This window comes from Chelon labrosus, assembly GCF_963514085.1.
Source record: "Chelon labrosus genome assembly, chromosome: 15".
Lineage (NCBI taxonomy): Eukaryota > Metazoa > Chordata > Actinopteri > Mugiliformes > Mugilidae > Chelon > Chelon labrosus.
Window position 1 is genome coordinate 14143353 of NC_140348.1, and position 17507 is coordinate 14160859.

At 47.0% G+C, this 17507-nt stretch overlaps 1 protein-coding gene across 4 annotated transcripts in view; it reads right to left on the bottom strand.

The window, feature by feature from the left end:
• zmiz1a (zinc finger, MIZ-type containing 1a) overlaps positions 1-17507 on the bottom strand; it is a 76483-nt gene that overhangs the window by 19373 nt on the left and 39603 nt on the right. For 3 of the 4 annotated variants that reach the window (XM_084561292.1, XM_084561293.1, XM_084561291.1), the window contains 3 exons: positions 13022-13130; positions 10353-10466; positions 7649-7754 (listed from right to left, as the gene is read on the bottom strand). In XM_084561292.1, coding sequence (XP_084417418.1) covers positions 7649-7754; positions 10353-10466; positions 13022-13090 — 289 coding nt within the window. In that variant the 5' untranslated portion in view covers positions 13091-13130. Of the gene's footprint in view, positions 1-1841; positions 2205-7648; positions 7755-10352; positions 10467-13021; positions 13131-17507 lie in introns of those variants that run through there. The other variant, XM_084561294.1, reaches the window with a different exon arrangement.

Sequence of the window (17507 nt, forward strand, 5' to 3'; positions counted from 1 at the left end):
TTTCACAATAAGTCTTTCATCTCACACTGTTGTTCCTTCAATGAAATCATTAGGGTGAAATACACAATCAAGAATTCTGAGATTTCCCGGGGCTGCGCTTTCGTAATGTAACAATGATTAAAAAGTGGTGAAATTCCATCTGAGGGCCTTTTGCGTGGGAGAGTGGCCGAGAGAAGATGCCAAAACACCTCGACCCGAAGCACTGGATAGCTTTGGAAGTGATTAACAAGACTGAAGAGCTGAAGAGCTTCCTGAAACACATCCTGCTGCACCGCCTGAGGCCCTCACGGCTCCTCCCTCGCCGCTATCAAAGCTCGCCATCAGTTTGTCCTACCAGAAATTCCTTTCTCACGTCACAAGCAACAAATCCAAGCCAACTTAACTTGGCCACTCGAGCGGGTGGGAGGAGGAGGGGCGGACGTCAAGCGTGGCAATGATTCACAGAAAAAGCAGGAACAACCTGCAGAAACAAATGTAGGCTGCACACAGACAGTTCTAAGTCAAATGTCATGAATGAGTCACTGAGCGGCCTGATGGGAAGTGCTCACGTCTCGCAGTCATGAGAGGTCACCAAAGAGTGTGGAGTAAGTGATACAAACAAAGCGTAGGGGCCAGAGAGAGAGAGGGGAGGAAGGCCAGAGGGCGAGAGCGGCTGCGTGTGGCTGCGAGGTTGAGGATGCAGACGGTTTCGGTGGTTTACACCCTGCTCAGGCTAACAGGAAGTGCTGCAGCTCCGCCGCAGCTATCTGGAAGTCATATTGTGTTCTAATGTCTTCTACATAGGTCAATAGAAGATTGCCATTTGCTAATAAAGGCGTCAGTTTTATGGTTGAACGCTGATTGAATGGTCTGCTGCATCATGTTGTTCTGCTCATACAAAATCTGTTTTCCTTCATGAGGCAACCATTTGACAATAAGAGGTGCGCAAAACACTTTTCTGACACAACTGAAAAGAGCCTTTCTGTGCACTGTATTGTCCTTCCATGATTGCACTCCACCCCCACTCTCACCCTCCCCCCTCCCCCCTCCTCCCTCGTCTTCTCTCCTAATGAGTGGACAAGCAGACAGGCTCTGGCTCCAAGCACAGGTCAACAACTTAAAAAAGAATCCACAGAGGAAAAGTGGGTCATCCTCTCCTGACAGAAAAACACACGCACACACACACACACTTTCTCTCTTAGCACCAACATGTTCTGCTAGGTGCCATAAATCAGAAGTAGACACTGCATATGATGCCGCACAGTCACCAGGACTTTTTTTTATATTTGTTTGGGTGCAGCGTCAAATTCATTCAATGCAACTCAACTTTTACAAACCTAAGTGTGACCCGCAAACCTTACGCCTCAAACTTTTTATGTTTGGCACCGACACGAGACCTTAAGGCCAACAAACAACCACAACCTAAACTGTAACCATGACTAACAAATTGTACTATCAGCGTACAGACAAAAAGCCACTCGGAATAACCCCATGACAGAGCAGGATGTAGGTCAACCTGCGGTCAGCTGATCTGTCCTGATCCTATCTTCTGTGAGTGGTCGGTGCGTTTACTACTAACTACAGTTACACTATCAAACTGGAGGAGCCCGTTTCACTCATGACTTGCAACAGACATGTTTGAGATGACTGGTTAAGAGAACAAACTAACAGCTCTGCTTTGGTTTCTTCTGATTCTTCATCAACTTAGACTGAAAGCAGTTGCTCGTTTGGCCCCTGGTAGCCCCGGATTCTGCCCCCGTGCATGAACACACTCAAACAATCTACCAAATAGTTTTGTGCAGAGACACTAGTGCATGCATGTACACACACACACACACACACACACACACAGTCACACTTACCCAGAGCCAAGAGAAGTCCCTGCACATCTCATCTCATTCCCTTCATAGCGCAGAGAAAAGACTCAAGTGTCACAAATGCTCCTGTTCCCGCAGAGGCCAGTGGCAACTCTCAAAGCTTTTGCTGCTTCCAAGCCTCCTGCCTGCGCCTTATCACTCTCACTCTCTGCACATATCCCTTACTCTGCTCACTCCTTCTTTCTTACTTCCTCTCTCCTCTCCCGTCTTTATCTCTCTTTTTCTTTCGCTCAACTCTCTTTCCTCCTCCTCCTCCTCCTCCTTCCCTTGCTCTCTGCTCTGTCTTTTTCCCTTGTCCAGCGTCTGCACAATGCACATCAATTATTCAGAGGCAGTCTCCCAGTTTCTCAAGCTTATCCAATCAGAGCATGGCTCTGCACTAATGGGCTCCTGCTGTACCTGCTACCGGCTCCAACACACTCTCGAGACAGCAAAGGGGGAGAGGGAGGAAGGGAGGGCGGGAGAGAAACAGACAGAGGGAGCAGTGGAGACAGCCGAAGAGGACGGAGGATGAGAGGAAGAGATAAAGACAGCGAGCCGACGCAGACAAACAGGAGTAGAGATAGAGAAGGCAAGATATTCCAGTGCATCTCACCTCTGTCGTAAGGCGCTGTTATCGATCTGCACAGCCTAGCTCTCCATAGCTCTGTCTCTTTAAGCTGCTACAGAGTGCACGGAGAGACACACATGTACACATGCATAATCCAGCAATGAGACTGTCATTTGTCAGGAAGGGCAAAGAAAACCAGAAGAAGAAAAAAAAACAAAAAAAACCTGCAAGCTCAGATTGCAAACTTGCATAAATGGGTGGAGCTAAATATGCTTTGCAGGCTGGCTGGAAGCCAACACATGAGAGAGAGGAAGTGGGAGAAGAAAGATCAATCTTTTCTAAGACAGACAAGTAGTAAGTTATCAGGCTTATCACAGAGGGGATTCCTGCCCGCGGGACAATATAATCGGACTTGTCCCCCCCCCGTTTTCGTCAGGGGCCACTTTGAAAATCCGACTAACAAGACACATCAGAGACTCGCAGAATATCCAAGTGCATCTCAATCAAAGACGAGGCAGACTGAGGGTGAATCTGAGTTCATCCCCTCTCTGCCTGCCCCTGACATAACCCCAAAAAGAAAAAAAAAAGAACGCCCAAAAACTATGAATGAACAGGAAAGCCTTAAGCTGCCTCTGCATCCCCTCATTTAAATGTTGAGATGTGCCGAAGCCGAAGACAGGGAAAGCCCACTGACCTTGTGACAGCAAAGGGAAGTTTTCTTTTGTGAGGCTTTGGTGTAACACATTCAGTCATCAACAGTTTCACAAATATCCCACGTAGAATTAAAAGCGCACCCGATGGAGGGATTGTAAACAGTAAAGAAAAAGAAAAAGAAAAAGAAAAAGAGAGAGAGAGAGAGAGAAAAAAAGGTGTGTCAAAAACCCTCGGGGGCTGATGGGCGGGGTGCGACGGGGTGGGGGTGCTGGTGGATTTCTGAGGTGTGGGTGCCAGATCAGTCAACCGTGAACAAAAGGAGGATTTAAATCATTTGCTCATCCGGTTTTGACAAGAACAAAGTCTTCTGTGTTTGGAGTGCACTGTCGACTCAGCTGGGATATTACCAAAACGAATTTGCTTGCAACTGTGTAAACCCAACCAATTAAGCAGCATGTGATAGAAGACCCAATCAGCTAGAGGCAGCAAATGTAGCAACCCTAATAAGTATTTCCCCATGAGCTTTATTTCTATAAACTTAATAGTAAACTTCTGAAGGTAGTTTCGGGGGTTGCAAAGGGGTTTCATCATCTGAAGTGAACCACCGGAGAGTGTCAGAGGAGAGGCGCGCCTACTAAAAATAAACCCCGTTTCCTGTTAATAATTCAGTGAGCTGCTCTTACTCAGCAGTAATTAAATATAAAAGTCTGTAAGGTTGATTGGGTCAGGAACAAAGGATGCCTACACCTTCCTCTAGTTCTACACACACAGCTCAAGGATGGAAAGAAAGCCGGGGCGAGAAAATCAATCAGGTGAAAGTAAATTGAAACAGATAAGTGGAAGACATGTCAGATTGTTGTCGGCTAGAAGAAGAAAGAAGGTGTGCGTGTGTGTAGATATAGGCGCTCACGCGCTGTGAAAAATGAGTCTAAATACAGAGTGTAATGGGAGCGTAATGCACTTATGTCCAGTTGTTCATTCGTGCGCACCGCTTGCTGGACTGTTGGAGCTACGGGGGGAAGTTTGTGTGAAGTGTGTGTTTTTCAGAGGACACGGGGTGAAACACAGCCACACCCTGGAAGCGTTCTGTCACCGCTGACAGAGCAGAGTGGCTGTTTTCCTGACGCGAAAACACCACATCACCCTCTGAGCGCGTTCTGCTGAGTGACTGCTGACAGCTCAGCCAAAAAATCTCTCTTTAACGTCAGATGTGAGTCGGACGGAGGGACGTTACCAACCGTCTGGAGCAAAGTTAACCGAAGCAGGGAGACTAACATGCGGCAGCTCAATAGCAACCATTCACTATTACAGTTAAACGGTGTCAAGTGAGATACCAGCAAAAATAACAAAACGGTCATTTCTTTGAGGAACAACAAGCAGCAACCTGTGTCAGATTTAAACATTAAAGCTGATTTAAAAACAAAAAAAAGGAGTAGCATTCCAGGGAAGGGCTACCTTTAATCCAGAGCATGTCAAGTCACGCTCAAAACAATCTAAATCGCATTCAAGATTATATTCACATTAAATGTAACAAGAGGTGACATCATGGAGGAGGAGAATGTTTCGACAAAGCACAGTTTGGTGGGTTTATTGTTGGAGTTTTTGCTTTGTGAGGTTGGCGACAGTGTGGCAGATTCACCGAGGAGAGAAACAGCAAAACCCTTGACAGATTATGTGGATAATCTGATTTGAACTTCACAGCAGTCAGCTCAGAGAGTGCATTGTTGCGTCTATTGTTGTGTGTATTTCGCAGAGCAGCGGCACACTTATTGTCACGTGAACCTCAAGTGGAAAGTCTTCTCAGACGACCAACAATTAGGACGGGACGTGCAGATTTATTAAATGGACTGTTTAAAACGCATCTCATTTACAATTTAGCTAAAATCCAAACCCGAAAGTGGCTCTTTTTCAGAAGCCCCGCGAGACAATGCTAGCACGTTAACGCCGTTACAAGCTGCGCGTGTCTTCGCTGGCTCTGAGAGTTAACAGTGCTAATGCTACGTTGACTAACAGCCGATAAGTCTCCACGTTGGCTGATTCCAGATTAGAGCAACACACTAATCCCCCAGGCTTCACTGCGGGGTCACAATCTCCAGACAGCTCATCAGCGTCAGCCTGCTGTTGCCGAAAATCTCTCAACTTCACTCGACAGGTCTCGCAAGGCGGCACGTTATACTTTTACGTAAGCGCGTGTAGGTCGTTCGCTCTTGGCTTGCTCAAAAAGTGGCAGGCACGACCGGAAGGAATCTTTGGATTGATTACGATAGGAAAACATTAGCGCCTAATAACTACGGAAACATCAGGCAAAGTTTCCAGTAGGGACAGTGGTATGGTAGTGTTTGAAAAGGGGGGACAAAACTGGAATTGATGTGAGCAGTGCTGTTCTATTGCATGAATTCAGTGTTGAAAGTAAAGTTGGGGAATTTCTTTTGTCAAAAAAGTTATTTTTTTTTTCCCTGACAGATGTTTTCTATCAAATCTGGAGTCTTGGGATGAAGAAATGTGGCCCAGATTTCTGTAAATGCACTATACGTCCTATGACCCCTCCCCCTGATTTTCTTTCCCGGAGATCTAAAAGTGCCCAAAACACTGCTCGTGACTGGTCAGTGATCATCTATTCTGTTTAGTGATCAGTTTCCAACACGCTATCCGTTTACCTTGTGTTTCAGTACATTCTGCCGCAATAAAACGTTGTAGTGAGAAACACCAATTGAACCAAACTAGCAATAAGTGCTTTATCAATCTTTTGTTCAACTGATGCTCTGAAAGAAAGTGTCAGTGTGACTGATATGCAGTCTTGAAAGTCTGCCTCATCCCCTTGAGGAGGCCACAGAGAGCATCCCAGACTCCTTGGCCCTCGTCTGGGCTCTCAGGTGTCAGATTTGCGCTCCTCTGTCGCCATGCAGACGTACTCTCACAACATTGTGCTGCGGCTGCACAATTGAGGCACACATTCGTTAACGCACGCACACAACACCGGCGAAAACACACAAACTTGACCACACAGAAAGACGGCAGAGGTCATCGGCTTTTTTTGCATCTTTGTTCATGGGTTGCTATGAGTGCATGGCTGCATCACTGAGGTCGAGTATGCATCACATCTCCTCTGTTGCCTCCCCGCGTCTGCTCCCTCAGACAGACGTCCTTGTAAGGTAGCTAAGACGGATGCTCAGTGAGTAAGATCTGCCTCCCACCCCGACAGCCTGCCTGCCTGCCTCGTTTGATGACCGGCTGCATCATATCTCCTCTGCCTCCCCCCCGCCCTGCATAATTACACTACAGCTCCCATTTGTCCGCCGTGCATAAACAGCTCTTCCTGAAACCCGGTGCTGTCTTCTATTAGATCCCAGAACCATCAGGACGCCTGAAGATGATTCTGACTGTCAGTCGGGCCCAGCCAGCCAGCCAGTCCGAGCCATGCCTGGACAACAATCACATTATGCCAACAGAGGAACACAGACAGAGGGAGAAACACAGCAATCAATACTGCACCCTGACGTCTGTCTGACCACTTAAGTTCCTCCCAACAAGGCGCTTCCCACCACAACTGAAAGGAGATATTCAGCTTAGCAAATGTTCATGTCATAGAGCATATGAGGAAAAGCAGAAACGGATACATTTCTGCCTTCTGCATCTTCCTCTGCAACACACTGCAGCTCGTATGAGGAATTACGGGATAAAATTTCAGAGCGTTACTGTCAGTGCTGTCATTGCAGTTCCTGTTTTGGGCATATGACATGTCCGCCTTGTCAGAAAAACAAATGCATCAGACAGTTTAATCAAAATATTTGACTCTCGTTACTTGTGCCTATGCGACTGCCGAACAAAGGTTTGTCTGCGCGCTGACTGGCTGACAACAGCTTTGTCAGGTCTCTGTCAAGCAGAGCGAGTGGTCCAGCACACATCAGCGACACCTCTCCAGCCATCCATCTCTTTCTCTCTCGCTCTCTCTCTCTCTCTCTCTCTCTCCTCTCCCGCCTCTGCACGCTTCACTTTGACAAATGTACAAGAACAGGCCGCTCCTGCAGGACTGTGGGAGGCGGGGAGGGGAGGTATGGATCGGGGGAAATTGGATTTGATAGATAAATGTCTGAGGATAGCATTACTGCTTTCTCTCTCTCTCTCTCTCTCTTCATGTGTGTGTGGGGATGCAGACTGCACATACAAGGGTGGGTTTGTGTGGAAAGACTGTTGAGTAGGCTGTTTTTTTTCTAAGGCTACCACTCAGACAACTCATCTCAATAGCACATAAATGTTTAATGGAAGCTAAAAATATCCTGACATTATGAGGCTCTATGGACTTTTTGTGTTACGCCTGTGGCCGCAGCCGTTGGTAGAAGCCAAACGTTACCAAACCACAGATTCACGGCGACTTTAACAGACACCTTTACTCACATTTAAGCATTGAACGTAACAAACTAAACTCCCTGTAAAGTCTTACCACGAGATTCTCTGCGCAAATTGCGACTTTAAGCTGTGATTTTACGATGGGCGACTTTTTTTGTTTTACGGTACAAGTCAACAGCGGTGAATGGCGCGGTGTATGAGCATGCATCTGCTGGCGTTTTGCAAAGCCGGCGGGTCTTACCTGCGGACTTGGGAGTGAATTTGTCCCTGTTAGCGGCGCACACAGCCAGCAACCTGTAGCCCAGGTCCAAGTCAAACCCCTGCTGAGCAGCCACTCGACTCACCACCTGGATAAAAAGCATCATGTATCATGAGTACAGCAGCTTTTCTTCATCGTATTTTCTTGCGTTTGCATTTTGCATTTCTTGCATTTTCTTCCTCAAACTTAATTTTTATTCAGGAACAAACACATGCTATGAACACACATATATGCACAGACGGTGAGATTTATGTGGAGTCTGCAGTCTGGATTTTCTGCAGCGATTCACAGTCGGGACGGGGCTGACGACTGCATCCTCCTCCTCCTACAGAGGTGAGACACCTAAACCACAGCCGCTCTGCAGAATGAGCACACTTTCTGAAAGGTTGTCCTCAAACAAGCGTGATATTTCTCACTATTGCACGTTCGAGTTAAACTGATCAGCGAGCGTGCATCGGAGGGTGGAGCAGAAAAAGTGTAAAACACGTTTTAGCACTAAGCATCCCCTGAGCAAAGGTTAAAACAAGACTTTAACAATCCTTCCTGTGTTAATGACTTCAAAAAGATGTTGAACATTTATAGGACACGGTGCCAGGCTGCTGAGAGGTGTTAAACAGAACTCATGAGGCAGAGCTAAATCATTATTTAAAAGAACCCCTCTTGCTTTTATCTGCTAATGAAGGCCACCTCCTCTGCTCCCTCTGACCTCAAAACACACATTATCCTTAACAAGGTCAGCTGAGGTGCCATTCAGAGAGCCAACAAAACAGCAGGCAGTAGAAAGCTTTTGTCACAGGTAATAATGCTGCTCGAGCACAAAACGAGAAACGGTGGAAAATAACGCGTCAATAACGTGATCTATTTGAGTGTTTCAATCACAAGACACACAAGACACGCTATCGGATCACATTTATCTGAAGCCGTTTAGGAGAATGTTAACGTAATCTTCTCAGCCAAACCATATTATGCAAACTATTCTGACAAATCATGTTGTTGTCAATCGTTTAATTTCCTGCGTGAGTGCGCCACAGTTTGTTCGAGGCAGGCAGCCAGCTACAGAGGCTAGCATAGATTGAACATGGATTTAACAGGGTGTCACCTCATAAGCCTTTTTTTTTTTTTCCAGTTTAATCTCCCTCTCAGGTTGTACATCGAGGCCCATGTTCCTGTCGGTAGGAAAACACTGCTGTAAGAGTGTTTGATGGAGAAAGAAGTTTCGGTCTGAGACTGCCACATGTGAAAGGCAGCTCTTATAGGCGGTTTAGACTTCTGCTAGCGCCGCAACTGACGTGCACAAGAGCGCAAGAGCTGTGATCAGTCCACTTGGTAGTAGCACCTCCACAATGTGGTAGTAGCGTATTTCCGGCTGCTTCTCCATCTCCACAATTTTCAAATTGATTGCTTTGGATCAATAAAGATGGAACACATCGAGGAAAGGTTCGGAGATACAAACATTTGTATGGCTCGCATTCTAGGAGATTTTGGCGAAAGCTTTGGTAGCCATTGTTGAAAGTGAAGCAGGAAGTAGAAACAAAAATTAACCCAACTGGCAAAAAAGACATAAACACTGACTAGCATAGATGGCTCGCACTAGCGCTGGCTATATGTGTAAGTTAGGGGGTCTCTGTCCCACAGTACTCCAAAAGAGCCTTTATGGGTGATTTAAAAAATTTATTTTGGGACTAGAGACAGCAACAATGTTTTCATCTGCCGTAAGACTGATGCGTAAAGAAAGGTTTAGCGATCATCAAACAGTATGAGGTAACAGCGGAGCACAGACAGCTCAGTTACGTCATATGTATTAGTTCAGGATCCACTAAAGGTTGCATGATTGGAACTAACTTGTTGATTTTTATGCCTTGTGAATAAAGCGTCTCCTCATAATAAAATTGCAATCCAACGGTCAGATACAAGCACGGAGACAAAATCCTCCAAAGAATGCCTGGACTTGTTGCGTGCAGTAATTCTCCAGATAAGCGGGCGGTTCGCTCTCTGAGTCGGATGAAACAATTTAGCTGATGGAAACTGCCTCACGCTGAGAGGGATCTCGCTCGCGGACTCCATTGTATGGCTCTTTATCAGCCTTTAAGAGGCTTTTATTGCGATTTACACATTAATGAGCATTTATCTGTTTGTTCACGTGAACACTTCGGCAAAGTTCCTTTTCAAAGACCGATCCTAGACGTGAAGCGGTCGGCTGTGTGAGTCACGTCTGTGACGCACGCACGGCGGCGTACATATGTTAGTTCATGTGCGAGTTTATTTAACACATCTGATGACAGCCAACTCTCTGGACCTGCTCCCAGATTGATGAGTAGTAGCTGGTAAGGTGAAAGGCGACAGCCGGAGGTGACTGGCTACCCATAAACCTGTTCATGCCTCTTTTGTGTTAATGCGTGCAAGTGTGTGTGGACTTCTGTCAACAACCCTTGACAGACTAAGCAGCTGTCTTAGATAACCTTTGCTTACAAACCTGCTGCTACTGCCTTTTTTAAATAAAATATAAAGGTGCATAAAGGTACAACACAAATCCTGTTTCAGCTGTTCCACAGTCTAGCGCTAAAAGTGGACACATCAGACCTTCTTGTTTTTCTCCAGAGTAGCCAAAATCTAATTATTGCTTTGCTCACGTCTCCTGAAAAGTACCTGAGAAACTCAACGAAAACCATAATTAGTGTTTGCGTACCGTCAGACATCCCATGAGACTTTGCTCGAAAGGTCGCTGGAAGGCCCGGGGATCTCCACACCAGTCGAGCAGCTCTGTGGCCGCCGAGTGGAAGTTGGCCGGGTTCTGTAAGTGCTGTGCAAACAGACAGAAAGGAGACGGCCATTAGAAACAATGGTTAATAATGAGTGTTATTTCTTTTTTTCACGTGGAGTACAAATTGGAAAAACACGAAAACCAAATAGTTCTGCAGCCTTGCCTTCTCCCTCCAAACTGCCTCGATTTAATGTCTTGTGTTTCTGCGCAACCCTGTGAGGACCTTGACTCTTTCCAATGTACGCCCACTCAGGGCTCTGCTGCATTGTGGGAAGAAGATCACACCCATATCAACAATGATGCCAGTGTTTCTTGTTAATCTCTCTTGGCGACACCCCTCGCTCACCCCCATGACCCGCACAGCAACCAAATCTTTCCCTCCAATGCCTCCTTCTCTCCCTTGCCCTCATTCATTGCCTGTTTTCGGAGTGTAACAGAGCCTCGGCACCAGAAGTCCACTGGCTGACTTGGCTCGGAACAAAGAAAACAACCTTGGTCCTGGCATCTATGTGTGCAGACTCAATACGAGCCGTTGGTGTGTTGTCTAATCTCTTTCAGTCTCTGTCTGTCTCTCTCGCTTGTTCACTGAGGCCTGAAACAGTTGAGCCTTTTCTTCCCAGTGTCTGAAGGCTACTGAGGCTGGCAGGACACAATAAGCGGTTTTAAAATTGGGCTCCCTTTCTTCATGGCTCAGGAGGTTAATAGCTCTGAAATGGCGCAGAGCTGCAGCTTGTTCAGTCGGCAAGATTGAGCCCACTTGAAAGCATTTATTATTCCCATCTAGAGCTGAAGCGTCTTGTTTTGTGTGTTCTTGCAGAGGAGGTAGATCTATTGTCTTAAGGGGGCAGCAGAGGTGAGCATATTTGAAAGGGCAGCTTTTTAGCGATGCGCGACAAAGGGGCTCTTCGTCGCGAATGTGTCGGGCCTAGTACCCGCCCACGGAGAAAATCTCTGAGAGCTTCCAATGATATCATGGGTTTCAAGAGAGGCCTTGAGTGACTCATCTTTTGTGATGTGAAGATTAGCCATTATAGAGTTAGTTGTGGACCCTCACAGGGGGTTTTCTACGGATGATGAAGAAAAGCGGGCAGAGCGAGAGAAAGTGCGAGATGCTCTTGTTGAGTGAGAGGGAGGAGAAGAGCGTGTTCTAGATGAGTGATATAATCTGGCATTATTGCTGCTTGATGGGAGGCGTATCAGCCTCCAGCGCGAGAGGAATCAGAACTCGCACAGCAGGGGCTGTCTGTCTAGATCTGAACTCACAGCTCCTCCCGCTGCAGCGCTCGTCGCCGACTCTGCCTGACAACCTCGACTCGGGCGTGAGGGGGGAGGACAGAGGAGTGAAATAACTCCGCCGAGTTTAGGGAGGACGACGGGGTCTCAGCTGCTCTGGTCGTTGGTCGGGGTTGGATGAGGACAAGAACCCGGGAGGTGAGCAGCGGTGGTGGGGTTTCAACGCAAAGAGGCAGACATTTGACAGATTGTCCTCCGCGAGATGACGGGCTGATCTACCCCTTTTTAGGCCAGCTAAGGATCAGGCTGTTCAGGGCATACCTGGCTGCATGATAAACAGCACAACACCTGGCTCTCTGCCAGCGGCTTTCCCCAAACCAACAACACCCTGCTGGCAGAGCCGCCACAAGCTCGGAGCTCACTGACTAACTGAGTCCCTTTGAAGTCTGGTTTACTATGAGCTCCATTACAGCAAGAGCCGAGGAGTACATAAACCAGGCTACAATTAGCGCATTTATTAAGACAGACGAGTAAAATCCAGCTATTTAGGGATTATCAGCGACGCCGAAGAAAGTAAGTGAGGAGGCTTTGTGAAAAGTGTAGTGTCAATTCCCCCCTTTTTTTTCGTTTGACAAAAAAACTAAAAAGAAAAGCTGACATTTTGGTAAAATAGACACAAGCGGCGGGGAAAAAAAATAACTAACGCACCGCCTCATAATCGCAAGCTGAAAGCTCTACCATTCACTGATTCACTCTGAGGGATAGTGTCCTATGGATGTTGGGAGATATGAAGGATCACACCCACATAGCATAAACAAATATGCCCACAGACAGCCAGCTAGAAAGCCAGTTTATGAGTTCTTGTATAGTATTAATCACAGGCAGAGGCGGTAGCCCTGGGTTACGTCTGTCTGTCTGTCTGTCTGTCTGCGTGTCTGACTGACTGCGTCTTTCCGTCTGCGAGGAGTCTCCTGAAAGCGGACAGTCAAGGAAGCGTTTAAGCAAAACCACAACAAGGGCCGGCATTTGTTAAGAGCCAGGAACGTGATGGAAGGGACCACAGGACCAGAGGAGGGGGGAAAAGAGAGAGAAGTCTGTTATGTTGCTGGCCCCTTTGAAGTATGTTCTTGTGTTCACTGCCAGATTTGCCTCCCTCGCTCTCTCTCTCCCTCTTCTTTCTCTCTCGATGACCCCGTGCAACATGATCTGTGTGACTGGAGCTAATGGCCAGAAGAACGGGTGTCCATATAAGGTGCTGAGAGGCGAAAGTAATGTAGGAAAGGAGAGAAAATGTAGATCATGCCGTCTTTGCCTTCAGAACCTACATGCAAGGCTCCTAAAACGCAGATCTTTATACACACCTGTTTGATGCACTGCAGCCTGTCGTTGGTCTGCTGGATGTGCCGGTCCATGGATGGTAACGCGTTCATCTTGATGCCTCTACCGGGACTCCATTAAAAGTTCTTTACTCTGTAAAAAAAAAAGAAGAGCGGGAGGCGGAGAGGTACATCTGTTAGCACGGTTTGCTGTCAGGTCCCCCATGTGTGGAGTTTGTAGCTCGTAAAGTTCAAACAGCATTTTAGGTGCTCGACAAATTTTCTAAAGGAGAAGCCAGCTTGTTTATGCACTGACTCATTGAAGAGCTTGATCTGCCCCAAGCACTTTTTATATTTTTTTTTTGGCAAACGCACAAAACCGAGATGTTCCGCAGCAGCAACGTTAACGGAAACATGATGAAACTGAAAAAAGAAAAAAAGAAAAACTCTGCTGCTTTATGCTGCTTATGTGAGAATATAACTCGCCGCAGCCAAGACAGGACGACTGTTATCTCCCTTTAAGAGAAGCACACCTCACAGTCAAGGTTATCAGCGTGGCACGGACAACTAATTTATGCCGACATCCAACAAAAGATAATGCTCGGGCTTCACAGCATCTCTTTCTTTCTGTGTATGCTCCGCTCAGATCCAACAGCGAGCGGCAACAACAAGAACAATGCGTTCGCCGGTTTGAGCATCTCGGAGAAATGGGTTGAGTCTGGATTAATCGGTCTCTTGCTGGTTTGCCAGCAGTCTGCCTCCGTTCCTCACCATCCCTCTGCGCTTATCTCCATCAGTGTTGGCCAGCCTCACATTCCTATACACAAAAGGCCAAGTGAGAAACCACAGGTGGGAGAGGGGGCAGGGCTCTAGAAAGCTGCTCAGCACTGATAAAGGGTCCCTCAAGATCCCCTGCTGTGAGAAACAGAGCGAAAGTAGGAATATGGTGGAAGCAAAGAGCTCAGCCAGGACATTTTCATGTGTAACGCTCAGTCTGGTACACTTATCTCAGAGGGAGTGCTGCAAATATGCACACTTTTTTTTCTTTTTTCTCTCTTTAACGCACACACATTCAAGAGTAAACACAACAGCTTGAATTCTTCACTTTGATTAGGCGTAAAGGTAAAACTTCAAAGGAACACTTTGAGAATAAGGCTGTATTACTAATCCTCTGAGCTTAAGCACTGCTAGAGTAGAATTACCTGGAGTGCACTTACAAAGTCTTACACATCAGCGAATACACTGCTTGCATGAGTGAGGAGGAATTCAGGAGCAAATGTGGTCAAACAGCAGATAGCCCAACGCCTCTTGTCAGGTTGCACTCGCTGGTCGCCGACGGTCTGTGAAAAGTTACCAACAAAACAGCCTGTATTTACATACCGCACGGCACAAAGCCACTCTGACCGTGCATAACATGACCATAACTCTGGGTGGCCTAATTCTGGTGTGCTGCCGTGTCTCCCTGCGTCCAGCAGATGTCTCCCTCCCCTGCTGCTAAGCAGCATGTCTCCTTCATGCACTACACCTGGAGCAAGTGGTCCAGAGAGGGCTCCTTTAAGCCTTGACAAGTGCTACAAATCCCCTTCAGAAGCCAGGCAGCACCACAGACCGCTAACAGGGCACGCTCCAGCTCAGCGTTGGCTGTCTGACCTTGTGGCTATTGATTAACTGTTTCTCCTCCAGCTCCCCTTCCTGCCGTCCCGACGCTTTAAAGACTGAAAAGGAAGGAGGAGGGTGTAGACAGCTGCATCTTTTTATCCAGGTGTCTCTTATTCTTTCCTTCCTTCCCTCGGTCGAACTTTTGCAGGGTTTAACACACATGCACAGAGACACACCCCTTCCCACCGCGCACGTGCATCGCTTTTGTCAGTCCATGAAAAGATGGTTCCCTCAGGTTCTGAGAGGAAAATGAGGGAGGTGGAATCGCAACTGGCCGGCCAGGCTGTGCTCAGTCAGTGGCATTGTTACCGGGATAAGAAGTCAATCCACCTGACTGACTGACTGACTGACTGACTGACTGTCCGGCTGACAGCACCACACCCCCGTTCAAGGGGAAAGTGTGTTGCATAACTGATGAAAACAGAGCACATCTCCTCCTGTTGCCCCACATTCTCATCATTCCTTGTTTACTTGTCAAAATAAAACATCCATCATCCGATCATACAGTAGCGAGGGAAACTGAATGCTTCACCAGAAGAATGTTCTCACAGGGCTATAAATACGTGTTTAACATCGGGGCAAATTTTCTCCCCCTTTCGAAATGTTTATTTTCAGTTTCAGACTTTTTTTTTTTTTGTTGTTGGGCTACTTCCATCATTGTTTCAGCGTGCACGTGCCAATGTCAGGCCTGTCTTTATTGTCTTCCCAACATCTTAATCAGCTACGCACAGCGCTCAGCTTACCAGAGGTGCAAATGAAAGGATTACACATCCAATTATGATGTGCATATTATAACCTCCTTTTGAACAGCAGTGGGAGGATGCTGCTATGAATCAGAGCGGAGTAACAAAATCCACAAGTAATGCTAACACCCAAGGAAGCCGCTGTCTCTTTCAGTCAGTGTCTCAAACACGCAAACACGCGTACACACACACGCACACATACAATTTTCGTTTCCCTCCTTCTCTCTTTCCTGAACAAAACAAGCTGAGGGAAGCGGGGCAAGAAATAAGTGCTCTGAAACAAAAGCACAGTAATATGAAAAGCAGTGAAGTATGGCAGGAAGGGGGCAAGAAGGGCCGGGCTCGGTGGGGAAAAGAGATGGAGAGAAAGAAAGGGAGGGAGAAATTATCTCTTCATTATCAGCAGCGGCACACACACACACACTTATTCAGGGACGCACTCTGCGTACGATCACTCAGAGCATGAGTGATTTCTCATTTCAGACAAATGACTACCACCTTCGTCGAGTGCAGCCCGCTTTGTGAATGTGATCAGGCGGTGGGGGTTACATGGAAGCAGCTCATGTCTACACTGTGTAGGAGTAGGAGCAGGGCTGGGTCGCAATCAGCACCTCGACAGGTCGGTCGGGGTATTTTAAGATATCAATGTATAGGAAGGCAATGCAAATGCATGCAAAAAATTTAAATGGTACAAGGCTGTGTTGCACCGAGATGCAAAACATTCAAGAGATAAAGCACACACGGATTAATGGATGCGGCTAATGCATGAGTAGGCAACAATATCCGACATGGTGAAGGTGGACGATGTCAACAATGGAACTGCATGCATCCGTTTATCCGTGCACAAGTCATCCAAACCGAAACCTGACTTTTTCTGATCAAATTATAAGGGACGCTGTGATTACTAACACGTTTCATGATTAGGTTGTGCAAAGGATCTCTCCTCAATAATTGCAAAGCTGGATATTAGCAGGCGTAACCTAGTAAATAAATACTTATCACATAAGATGTTTTTTTAATTATGGCTTCAACAGGATTTTTACATATATATATATATATATATATATATAAATAAATGATCATTTTCAATTCCGAAGAAAGCTGTTAACCGAGGTTATGAAATCGTCTGCAGGTCGTGCGGCCACATGCGAGCTTCACAATTCAAGGACAGCACACTGTAGATGTTGTTTTTGAAATTGCTCCTTCCATTTTTAAAGCAGCGCTCTGAACGGGTTTGACACGGCCTTGGTGGGCGAAGCATATTCAGTGCGTGAGAGCTTTTAAAGTTAAGTTATGCGGAATGTCCTATGGAAAATATCTGCTGGTGTTTTCGACGCCGCCGAAGCTCGGCCGTCGCCGTATGCGGAGCGCAGAGGGCCGCGCCGGGCGATATTGAAGAGCAATCGGGCGAAGTGTGTTCATTACGAAACGGAGGACAAGTATCACCCATGCTCTCCGGACCCAGCAGGGAATCTTATCTCCTCCTCAGCATCTTCACTTTTGTGGCCACTTCTTTCTGCTCTGCTTTTCTATAGCCCTCAGACATCATTAGAGCCACCCAGCATGCGTCTCCCTTACACCACCTTCCATTTTCCGTTCTATCATTTTCTTTTCCCCGTCCCTCATATCTCAACCCTCCTGCCACTCTGGCTCCCTCCCTCCCTCCCTCCCTCCCTCCCTCCCTCCTCCTCCTCCTCCTCCTCCTTCCTGGGGCCCCGTGTGGGAGCTGCCATAACAGGAGGTGGAATGGATTCATTTGCTCTAATGTGGTTTGGGCTGCAGTGTGGCACGGCACAGAGCGTCACTTTATCCCAGTGCACAGAGCTTCTCTCCCCTCTCTTTCTCTCCCTGTCTGCAGTTCATGTGTTTTCAAACAGGCCAATCAACACCACTCAGCTGTGCTGGCCTCTCCCTCTCTCTCCCTCCCTCCCCCTCTCCCTCTCTCCCTCCCACAATCTCTGCCCTCAGTATGTCTGTAAAAAGCCACCAGCCATCTCTCACACACAATATTATCTCTAGTGGCAAACTCCCATAGCCAGACGGTTCCTTTTTTTTTGCACTCATTGCTATTATTTTCCGCAGCACATCCACTCTCAGCTACCGTTTCTCTTTTTTTTATTTTTTTTTTT